We start from the raw sequence: 11,962 nt of genomic DNA on the forward strand, positions 1-11,962 counted from the left end.
ACCCTGCACAAGCTGGTTGTAAACATATTTAATGCTCTCTTCCTCCCAGGTGACTGCTAATATTTCAGCTATCCACTCCCGGGTGGTGAGTGTATCTGGGTATGGGATCACCAATTGGGCCCTTACTTTTTCTGCATTTGGGCCCGCTGCGGCCAGTCGCAGAACCTGATTTAATTCCTTGATGGTGATGTCCGGGTATTCCCGTTTCAGTTGCATCATCCATTGTACCGATGTCTCTTTATTATATGGACCGAGGATTTGAAAAGCCATTTTAACGTTCTCGATCTTCCAATCTTGAACTTCCTTAGTTATTTGTACAGTTTCTGTGTCGCCCCCTTGTTTAGTGGTGGTTTGTCGGGTGACCACCGGGTATATTGGGGCGGGGGTAATCCCCCATGGCTCCGAAACCCGGGAAACTGGTTGTATTTCTCCCTCATCCTCACTTTCCTCGTCCGAAAAAGCATAGAAGGTGGATGGGGAGACCGTTGCTATAAGAGCATTTTTACGGTCTAACTTCTGCTGCAATGAGGCAATTTCTTTTTTACACGCCTCATGATTAGCTGCCTCTTTGGTTCTCTTCACCGTTTCTGTGGCTATCTCAACGGCATGTTGCAGTTTGTCATTCCGGTTTTTAGTTTGCTCCAGCTCCTTGCTCAATGCTTTTATTTGCGTTTGGGCTTTCTTTAGAGCTGTTACTGTCTCTTGATATGCTATAGCTAGGGTGAGTTTCTCAGCCTTAATCTCCTCTACGGTCCGACTCGCCTGTTGCCAGTCAAGATCCAAGGTATTATTCTCCTGCGCTATCCTGTCTATTTCTGCAGCGTGTCTCCTATGGAGCTCTGCCTTTTCAATTTCGTGATCCTGCTGCACTTGTTCCAATTTTTCTGCATGGTTCTGGAGTAGGAATTCCCTTTCTGCCGTTTGCCTTTGGAACTCCCTCTCCAGCACCGCCGCATGGTTCTGGAGTATGGATTCCCTTTCAGCAGTATGTTTTTGGGATTCCTGCTCCAGCGCCGCCGCATGGCTCTGGAGCAGGAATTCCCTTTCTGCCGTCTGCCTCTGGAACTCCCGCTCCATCACCGCCGCATGGTTTTGGAGTATGGATTCCCTTTCAGCAGTCTGCCTCTGGAATTCCCTCTCCAGCACCTCTGCGTGTTTCTTAAGAATTGTCTCTAATTCTTGTTCTTTCTTCTCTGCCTGCACTTCGTGCTGTTTCACTTCCTGATCTCTCTGCGTAAGCTGCTCCCTAAGTTGTTTAACCAGGGCTGAGCTATCCCGCAGGGCTTCAAACAAACCCCACGTGGCAAAAAGGTCTCTTTTGCCAGTGCTAATTGTTTTGTTGTTGCAATTTTCCTCAAATATGTCCCTAAAGGACTGGAGGGGATCAGGGCCTTGGTCAAAGATTCCCTTTTGCCAAGGGTTGTCCCCTTTCTTTAACAACCATTTTTCCAACTTGGGGACTTCCTCCTTTTTGGCGAAAATCTCCATTTTAGCGTGGGGTGAGTTTTACTTTAGTTTATTTTTTTTCTTGTCTACTGTCAACCTCCAGTGGTGTTTCAGCTAAAGTTACGGGGCACCGAGCCGACCCAACGATCGCGTCTCGGGTGAAAAAGGGAGCCACGGGCCGACCCAACGATCGCGTCTCCGGGCAAAGTTGTAGGCAACGAGCCAATCCTATGATTGCGTCTCGGCCACCAGGGGAAATCCACGAGCCGACCCAACGATCGCGTCTCGGGTGAAGAAGGGAGCCACGGGCCGACCCAACGATCGCGTCACCGGGCAGAGTTTTAGGCAATGAGCCAATCCTATGATTGCGTCTCAGCCAAAGGGAAAATCCACGAGCCGACCCAACGATCGCGTCTCGGGTGAAAAGGGAGCCACGGGCCGACCCAACGATCGCGTCACCGGGCAGAGTTTTAGGCAATGAGCCAATCCTATGATTGCGTCTCAGCCAAAGGGAAAATCCACGAGCCGACCCAACGATCGCGTCTCGGGTGAAAAGGGAGCCACGGGCCGACCCAACGATCGCGTCACCGGGCAGAGTTTTAGGCAATGAGCCAATCCTATGATTGCGTCTCAGCCAAAGGGAAAATCCACGAGCCGACCCAACGATCGCGTCTCGGGTAAACAAAAACAAAATAAAAGTTGCCCAGCAGTCAGATTGCAACGGTCCTGTGACCCGCTTGCCTTCTTGACTGTCGGGTGCCTTAGACTAGCCTTGGCCTAGACTCGTGTAAGGACTTGGGTGTGTGTGTAGGTGTCTGAGTGTGTATGTAGTGTGTGTGCGTGTGTGCACTAAGCTCTAAAGAAAAGGAGAAGGGAAGGGTGCTCTATCCAGATCTTAAACAATCCTAGCCTGTCCTGACATTCCCTCCCACGATAGACGCGTTTAGAAGGCCTCGGGACGGCGGCCGGACTTCACGGGACTTCCCCCTTGCGTTCGATCGGGCTCAGTCCTCTTGCGAGGTGTCTGGCCTCCTCGGGGCGGCTGAGAAGTCCAACGCTGAATGATAGAAAGGGGAGCAGCCCGACCCACAAATTATAGAAATGCTCGCTAGAGCCGTTCACACAGAACTCATTCACTCAATCACTCACGCAATAGCCTCGCTAGCAAGACTTTCTGAACGGTGCAACCTTACGTCTGTCTGTATGAAGACACGCGTGTCGACTCGCGTGCGTTCACACAAACAGGATAATGCCCAAGCTTTCTCCACCAATTTCTGTTAGGGAAACTGCTCTCAAAATAAAGTTGGGGAATTAGAGTGAGAGACAGCTAGCCCCTAAACGGAATCTTTTATCTATGTATACGAGGCTCAACCGATCAGAGAGTCAATGCTCAATAAAGAACTCTAATTTGATAAAATCAATTGTGGTTTATTTGAAACAATAGTTCGTTCACACAAGGTACAAAATCAATCACACATTCATACAGGTCTAGGAAAAATAGAGAGATCGATAGGGGAACATAAAGGAATGGACATACAGGGCAATACTACCTCTCGCAGACTCCAATGGAAGGCTCCGATGGCGACGAATGAGGAAATGGGGGAAAGGTCCCGAAACTGATCAGGAATCGGGGGTGTTACTACCCAGCGGGAATGGGGGTTTACTGAGTAGAAGGCACACCTGTGGGTAGCTAGTCCACAGGTTATATAGAGTCACCTTAGTCCTGAGGGGATGGGAGGTGACTGGGAGTGGTAATGGGAGGTTCTGCTGATGACCAAGAAGGCTGGACTTCGGCTGGACCAATGGTGGGTCAATGGCGACACCTGATTGGGTGTGTACTTCAACCAATGAACATCACCTTCATCCTGGGCATCCTGGAAACTTCCAGGTTGCGACAGGGCCTGGGGCGGCTCCGTAGGTATCAATGTGGGAATGACTGGGTGATTGGGAGGAGATGGGATTAACTGGGAAAGGGACAATAGAGAATCAGATATGCACCTAGGTATTCCGGTGTAGACAAAAAGGCTTGATGAAGACAAGAGATATTCTTCCTCTTTCTCAACTCTCCGGGGTGAAGACAGTTGTTTAGGAAACCACTGGGCAATCAGGATTAATAGTGGAGCCATTAATCCATTCATAAACTAAGTGGGTTGCTTGCGGGCTAGGAATGACTCAAGGTGTGTACTTGAGGTTCCCACATAGAAGGAATGAAGCCCAACCAGGCAGGAAGATGGCTACATGTGGTGTAAGCAAAACACAGTGGTTTCCATGCTTAACGCTTCACACCGTTCGCCTGGACAGCTCCGTGGCGGCATAGCCTCCTCCTTGCCATGGCGGGTTCCACGTGATGGCGGGGACAAGTTAGAGCGCGGCTGCAGACACTCTGTGCCTGACTCAAGCGCTCATATACTTGTTAATAGGTACACTGGAGTCTTATGTAGTTCCTGGGTAGCATCACTCGCATTCACTGGCCAGGCGGATGCAAGCTTACTTCTCCAGGCGCCCTGGCAACCATGTTGGTGATCATGATGTGCACATATTAGGAAAAGTAGGGGGTTTTTCCTCACATGGTACTTGTCAAGAAAATGGTTCCTTTAAGCAATTTCTTGTTCAATGCAAATCATAGTTCAGGCTGAGGCCTAGTAAAGATGGAAATTTAGGTCAAGCTACTTGTAACTTCAAAGAATCAGATAGGGAAGATGAGAGGCAACTCAGATGAGATGCCAGTCATAGCATTAGATCTGGCAGTTTCAATAACACAAGACTCTAGAAGGGTATTATAACAATTGTGCCTTCCCTCATAGGATTCCTTTATCTTATTCATCGCTCAGCCCTTTTCAGGGCCATAGCCAGCAAGCAATGCCCCCTATTATATTGGGGCAACCCCTATCACAATGCTCCCCATGAAAGGAGGAAATGGTGTCTCTGGAAAGTTGACACAGAGAGAAAAGAGACAGGGAGGGGAGCAGGGAGAAGGTGGAGGGGCTCTGCAGGCAGAGGCAATGCTGGTGAGCTCAAAGTGAATGTTGGCAGTGGTGAGGTCATGATGACTGTAGTGTACTGAGAGACGAGTCGTGGTGAAGGCATAAGTATTTAATAGCTAGCACACTACCGAACTGGTTAACACGCGGTCGGGTCCGCCAATATATACAAGCATCCCGGAACATCCCCTTTGCTGGCCAGCCCAATCCTGGCCAGTCGAACTTCCCGCCCTTGGAGCTGATTGGGGTGGCTTTCCCGCGCTGCGCAAGGCGACCCGCGGGCGGCTCGGGTTGCGCGGCGCTGTGCTGATTCCAATACTCTACACTCCTCCCCTCCTAGTTTAAACTACATAATCCTGTAGGTACGTTGGTGCCCTGCGTTCCCGGGTTGATCTCCTCGGGGTTGCTATTGGTGTGGAGCCCGACCCAGCTGCGGGTGGCTCCGTTTCTGGCGGTGGATGGTCCGGGTCGGGTAGCGGCTCTGGTACGGGTTCCGCGGCCCCGGGGACCTCGTATATGGGCTGTTCTTGAGTCGGCGGGGCCCCTTCTGGGGACTCCGTTTCCGGCAGTTCCCTGGTCCCGGCTGCCTCCGGCTCTTCGGGCAGGGTGCGGCGGCGCAGCTGATCGATGTGTCGCCGCAGTACTTGGCCCCCTGCTGTGGTCACTTCGTAGGATCGGGAGCCGGTTACTCTCAGGACCCTCCCGGCTACCCACTCCGGGCCGCTTGCGAAGTTTTTCGCGTACACCGGGTCGCCCGGAAAGAATCCCCTTACTGCCTCGCGAACCTCGGGGGACCCGCGGACCTCCGGCGCCCTGTCCGGGTGGAGCCTATCTAACCGGGTGGTCAGTTTCCTCCCCATGAGCAGCTCGGCGGGGCTGAAACCAGTTGTGGGGTTTGGGGTGATCCTGTTGTGGAACAGGAACGCGGAGAGGCGGTGGTCCCAATCCCCCTGGACAATGCGCCCTAGGGCTTCCTTGGTGGTCCGCACCATCCGCTCCGCCTGGCCGTTGGTGGCTGGATGGAAGGGAGCGGACCTTATGTGCCTTATCAGGTACCTCTCGGTGAACTCTCGGAATTCCCGGGAGGTGAAGGCCGTGCCGTTGTCCGTCACTAGGGTGTCAGGGATCCCGTGTGTGCAGAGAACCCTTCTGAGCGCCCGGACGGCTGCTGCGGTGGAGGTCGAGGTGACCGGGATCACCTCCAACCATTTTGTGTGAGCATCTACCAGTATAAAGAAGAGTTGCCCCTGATGCGGCCCCGCGAAGTCTAAATGGAGGCGGGACCACGGCCGCCCGTTTGACTCCCACCTGTGGACCGGGGCGGACGGCGGATTGGGCCTGGACTCCTGGCAGGGTTGGCACCTCCTAACCCACCCCTCTATTTCCTCGTCCATGCCTGGCCACCACACGTAACTCCGGGCCAGGGCTTTCATCCTCACGATGCCCGGGTGGGTCTCGTGGAGATCTTCCAACACCTGTCTGCGCAAGGGGGGGGGAACCACCACCCGGCTCCCCCAGAGTATGCACCCCTTGTGGGTCGATAGCTCGTCCTTCCTGGACGTGAATGGCCTGAATGCATCTTCCACCTTGCCCGCTGGCCACCCCCTTCCCACCCAGTCCCTGACCCGCGCTAGGATGCGGTCTCTGCCCGTAGCTCGAGCCACCTCTTCGGCGTGTAGTGGGCGCTCGGGGAGGGACTCTATAAGCATCACCCCGTGGGCCGGGGCGGGATCTGGGTCTGTGGCGGGCAGCGGCAGGCGGCTGAGGGCATCGGCGTGCCCCATTGCTTTCCCTGGGCAGTGGACCAACGTGTAGGTGTACGAGTTCAGGAACTGGTTCCACCGTAAAACCCTCTGTGAAAGGATTTGGGGGGTTTGCCGGTCGGGGGCTAGGAGGCCGAGGAGTGGCTTGTGGTCCGTGGCAATGGTGAAGCGCCTACCGTAGAGGTAGTCGTTGAACTTGTGGACTCCCGCCACGATCGCCAGGGCCTCTTTATCGATCTGGGCGTAGTTCCTCTCGGCTGGGGACAGAGTCCTGGAGTAATAGGCGACCGGCACTTCCCTCCCGTCCGGGAGTTGGTGCCCCAGGACCGCTCCCACCCCGTAGGGAGAGGCGTCGCAAGCCAGGATCAGGGGAAGGTTTTCATCGTAGTGATGAAGAACCGCGTTTGAGACTAAGAGGTCTTTGACCGCCTGGAACGCCGCGGCTTGGCGCTTTCCCCAGACCCATGGGGCTTGTTTATCGAGCAAACGGTGTAATGGTTCCGCCACCGCGGCTTTGTGCGGCAGGAATGAGTGGTAAAAATTCAACAATCCGAGAAAACTCTGTAGTTCTGCTTTGCATTTGGGGGCAGGGGCCTGGACAATGGCCTTGGTCTTGTCCGCGGTTGGGTGGATTCCCGCTGCGTCCACTGCGAAGCCCAGGAACTCCACTCGCGGAACACCCAACAAGCATTTTTCTTTTTTCACCTTCAGCCCCGCCGCCTGGAACCGTCTGAGGACCTCTCGCAGGCGGCGGCTGAACTCTCCTTCGGTGGGGGCGGCGATCAAAACGTCGTCGAAGAAGGGCTGGACTCCGGGGATCCCTTTAAGGAGAGAGTCCATTATGCTTTGGAAAATCCCCGGAGCCACGCTCACGCCGAACTGCAGCCGTTTAACCCTGAACGCCCCCCTGTGGGTCACGATTGTCTGTGCCTCTGCTGTCTTAGCGTCGACCGGCAGTTGCTGGTATGCCTGAGCTAAGTCCAGCTTCCCAAAAACCTTCGCCCCGGCTAGCGCTGCGAGGACATGGCTGACCACCGGGACTGGGTAGGGATTGTCCTGTAGAGCCTTGTTGATCGTGCACTTGTAATCAGCGCAGATCCTCACCTCCCCGTTGGGTTTTACGGGCGTCACTATAGGGGTCTCCCAGTCGGCGTATGTGACTGGCTCTAGGACGCCTTGGGCCGTGAGGCGGTCCAGTTCCGCCTCTATTTTCGGTTTTAGGGCGAACGGGACGCGTCTCGCCTTGAGCCTTATGGGCCGGACCGTTGGGTCGATCGGTAGGGTGATGGGCGGCCCCTTGTAGCTCCCCAGGGACCCGTCGAAGACCTCTGGGAACTCCCGGCAGACCCCGTCGAAATTGCTGGTCCGCATGTGGTCTACCCCCACTAGCTGGATTCCCAGCGGCTGGAACCAAGCCAGCCCTAGGAGTGTGGTCAGTTGGCGCTTGACCACCAGGATGTCTAGGGGTCCTCTAAAACTCCCTCGTTCCACATTCACCCGGGCCCACCCCACGATGTGTACCGGGTTTTTTTGAAAGTCCCTTAATACGAAGTCCGCTGGCCTCGTATGGAGGCGGCGGCGGGGGCATAGTCTCTTGAGGGTTTCCTCCGAAATGATCGAGATGGAGGAACCCGAGTCTACTTCCATGAGGCATGGGGCGCCCTCGATCAGGACCGACATTTTGACCTTGTCGGGGGCTGCAAGGGGCAGGTTCAGTACCTGTAGACTGGTGGAAGCCGTCGTGTAGGCATCCAAGGAGTCGTGATGCGCTGACGGTTGGCGGCGGCTGTTTTTGGCCCGGCAAGCCCGGGCGATGTGGCCCGTCTTCCCACAGCTGCGGCAGTCCAGGTGGCGGTACGGGCAGTCCCTTCGCTCGTGGGGGTCGCCGCAGCTGGCGCACCTGGAACCGGTGGTGGCGGTGGGCCTCTCCGTTGCTCGTGGCCTCGCGGGGGCCCGTGTGTCGGTTCTTTGCGGTCGTCGGAGCTGGAACGCGTCTCCCTCTGCTCGGACCTCTGGCTCTGCTTCACCCTGGTGTACTGCCTCCCCGCGTTGCTGGCCGTACGCCTTGGTGGCCCTCTCAAACGCCGTCGCCTCGTTGAAGGCTTGTTGTAGGGTGAGCTCTTCTTTTGCGAAGAGCTTCTGTTGCAGCCGTTCGTCTCGGAGGCCCCAGACGAAACGGTCCCTCAGGGCTTCGTCCCTCTTATCAAAACTGCAGTTCCCGGCGATTTGCCGAAGTGCCGCCAGGTAGACCGCCGCTGTCTCCCCCGACTTCTGGTCCCTCTTGTGGAAGAGGAATCGGCGGGCGACGATGGAGGGTTGGGGCGCAAAGTGGCCCGTGAGGAGTCTCACGATCTCCCCGTAGGATCTCTCGGTCAGCCTTTCTGGAGCGGAGAGGTTTCGTGCGATTTCGAAAGTCTCTTCCCCACAGACGCTCAGCAGGACGTCTCTCTTCCGGTCATCATCAGTGATCAAGTTCGCCCTCAGGTAGCACTCGACCCGTTCGGTGTAGGTCTCCCATCTCTCGGGGTGCTCTGGGTTGAATTCAGCAAGGTGGCCCGTCGTTACGCTAGAGTTCGCCATGGTGGCGGCGGGCTGCTCGGTCGTCGGTCTCTCGCCTTCCTCGTCTCCGGCCAGGGCTGGTTCCCCGCGGGGTGGCCTGGCCTAGCTAGATCCCATCCCCGTCGCCAGTGTAGTGTACTGAGAGACGAGTCGTGGTGAAGGCATAAGTATTTAATAGCTAGCACACTACCGAACTGGTTAACACGCGGTCGGGTCCGCCAATATATACAAGCATCCCGGAACATCCCCTTTGCTGGCCAGCCCAATCCTGGCCAGTCGAACTTCCCGCCCTTGGAGCTGATTGGGGTGGCTTTCCCGCGCTGCGCAAGGCGACCCGCGGGCGGCTCGGGTTGCGCGGCGCTGTGCTGATTCCAATACTCTACAATGACACACTGGCTCTCACTAAAATTGCATGCCAGGGGCCAAGACAGTTTGTCATAAGAACCTCAGAAGAGTCCTACTGCCCTGTGCCTCTCCTGCTCAGGTAATTTAATTTTAATTTAATTAGCACCCATGGCACCCCCCTGAAATAAATCCTGCCTATGGGGCTGGCCCATTTCCCTTTTTCTTCTTGGGTTTTCTCTAGCTGACCCATCCTGTCATTTGCATGTATTAGATATATGCTGACCTAGTCTAGGGAACTGAGGAGAGAGACTAAAATCCCTCTTATGTCCTGCTTTGAAAATGACGCAAGTGAGGCTGATACTAGTTCAAATATAATGCATTGTTTTATTTATTTTTGAGGGAAAATGATCAGGCTGGAATCAGATGTAGGATTTAGGAGGTGAACAGAAAACAGGAATGAGATAACTTTGTATAACACCAGATAATTTGTCACAAACAAGTGACTGTTTCTGTTATTCAGACAAGTCTAGAGCAGGGGTGTCAAACTAATTTGTTAGGAGGGTGGAATCTAACATAAATGGGACTTTGTAGGGCTGAGCCATGTATGTCCTAAAATGTAATGCCAGATAGAAGAGATATAGACTTTATAGAGGACACAAGCCAACACAATTAAATATATCATTTTTTAACTTAAAATACAAACATGCTTAAAACTCTTGCAATATTTTGTTAAAAATGGAAAGGGGGGATAGTGGGATTTTGCAATGCAATTTTAAAAATAAAACATCAAGAAAAAGCACAAAGATCGCAGCAAAAACTTTAAAAAATAAAATGCTCTCAGCCTGGGAAAACATGAAATGGCAAGGCACTACAAGCTTCTCTCCCCCCCCCCCACCCCAGTTCTAGTCAATGGCTCTCCAGTGTCCTATCCCCCTTTGGCTGTAGGTTCCAAGTTAGAGTACTCACTAGGCACTAGTTCTCACTCCGCTGAGAAGAGACAAAACTGACTCAAGGCATCAATGCTTGGTTTGCAATGACACAACTCCAGGAAGCGTCAGCTGGCCATAGAAACACTGGAAAGTTCCTCTCCATTGAAACAAATAGAAAAAGTTGCAAAGAAAACATGGAGTAGATTTCCTGTTCACCTCTACTCTGCTCAGAAGACAGAGTGGGAAATTTATTCCGCATTTTCTTTGCAGCTTTGTTTTCAGCTTTAGCCTCTGCAAAAAGAAAGCAGAAGGGAATGTCATTGCAGCCTTCAAAGCTTCACAGGGTGAGGACAGAAGGGAGGAGGGGAAAAGAAAGCCTCGCAGGTCTAATTGAAGCCCTGAGAGGGCTGGTTTGGCCCACGGGCTGCATGTTTGACACCCCTGGTCTAGAGCATCCAATGAAACTGATGGTCAGTAAGTTCAGGATGGACAAAGTGAAATACTATTCTACACAGAGAGTGACTGAAATGTGGAATTTGCTGCCAGAGCATATAATGATAGCCACAGAACAGCTTTAAAAAGTTATTAGATAGATTAATGCAGGATAAATCTATCAGTGGTTACTAGCCATGGTGACTGAGGGGAACCTCTAAATTTAGAGGCATTAGGCCCCACTCTTTGTGCAGCATCAAGTCTGCCCGTGTGCTGCACAAGAGGCAGGAGACAACATCAGGGGAAGGTCTTGGCCTCGATAACCTGTTATTGGCTGTCCAGAGGAAATAGTTGGCACTGTGTAAGAATAGATGGACTACTGATCCGATACAGAAGAACTCTTGGGTGCGGTCACACTCACCATTAAATCCATCTGCAACGCGCCTCTATTATAATCCGCACAACCAATTTTCCGATCAGACAACAGCCAGGCTCCCGTTCTATCCCATGTGGGTCCCGTTGCTGGTCGATCAGAGTGCTCTACCGGACCTCGTTTCATGAGACGTCAATCTGCATTAGCGCAGGCGCAGTGATGCCTGCTATCTGCACTATCGAGCAGATCCAGCATCTCCTCCCTTCTCCACGAGAGACCTTGCACACCCACCATGACCTCGTTCTCGAGGGCGGGGATGCACGTCGCTTTTAAATGGGTTGGATCACTAATAGTTTTGCTAGTCCGTTGGCACTACTTTTCCAGCACAAGCACTACACGTGCAGAAAAAAAAAACAGGAATTCAAATCAGTTCACATCTAGTTTCAAAAGTGAGTTTTGTTTCTGGACATAGCGGCGGGTAAACGATTTATCGAGCCAACATTCATTCGCTCATTCACTGGCGCAGTGATATCACTTGCAGGGGGGGGTTGAGAGGGAAGTGGTGGTGCACTTCCTACGAGTTGCCAATGATGGAACATTCAAACAGAGAAATTCCACTCAGGAACCGTCAGAAGAATTTTGTTCCGGATTTAAAACAGTATCAAATTAGTCCGTGCCCCAGTCGTCTCAATGTGGGACTCGAACGAGCTAACCACCATTCGCAGATGCTGATGTTTGGACAACCGCTTAAAATTCGACATGCTTCCGGACTCCACTCATGCCCGTAGTGGGATTTTCTGAACGTCTGACCTCACCCCTTCTTATGTTTTTATGTCTCATTTCAAATTTGTCCCAGATAGAGTTCCTAGGTGCAAGTTTGGAATGGGTACCATCCAGAAACAGTGTGATGTCACTTTAGGAGAAAACCTGGAAGTGACATTATAGCTCTCTAAGAATCACCAAAAACTCTATGATAAAAAGGTCTCTTCCTTAAGGGCCTATTCAGAATCTATACCACCATCTATGGGAAAACTGCCAGAATTGTGTCTTAAACCTAAGGTCTTTCTATAATAGTCCTCAAATTACTCAAATTTTGTTCTGGCAACTACACAGTTATCTTTTGCACAGTGTCTA

General features: G+C 52.8%; 1 protein-coding gene across 1 annotated transcript; it reads right to left on the bottom strand.

Annotated features, from left to right (window-relative positions):
- Positions 1-5,809: 5,809 nt before the first annotated feature.
- LOC132576123 (uncharacterized protein K02A2.6-like) lies at positions 5,810-7,873 on the bottom strand (the record flags this gene model as incomplete). The annotated part of the gene is made up of 2 exons (XM_060244966.1): positions 5,810-6,633; positions 6,751-7,873. Coding segments are annotated over 2 exons (1,947 nt in total), but the record flags the coding sequence as incomplete, so codon positions are not given.
- Between the last annotated feature and the right edge of the window lie 4,089 nt (positions 7,874-11,962).

Source organism: Heteronotia binoei, chromosome 8 (genome assembly GCF_032191835.1).
Source record: "Heteronotia binoei isolate CCM8104 ecotype False Entrance Well chromosome 8, APGP_CSIRO_Hbin_v1, whole genome shotgun sequence".
NCBI classification, from domain to species: domain Eukaryota; kingdom Metazoa; phylum Chordata; class Lepidosauria; order Squamata; family Gekkonidae; genus Heteronotia; species Heteronotia binoei.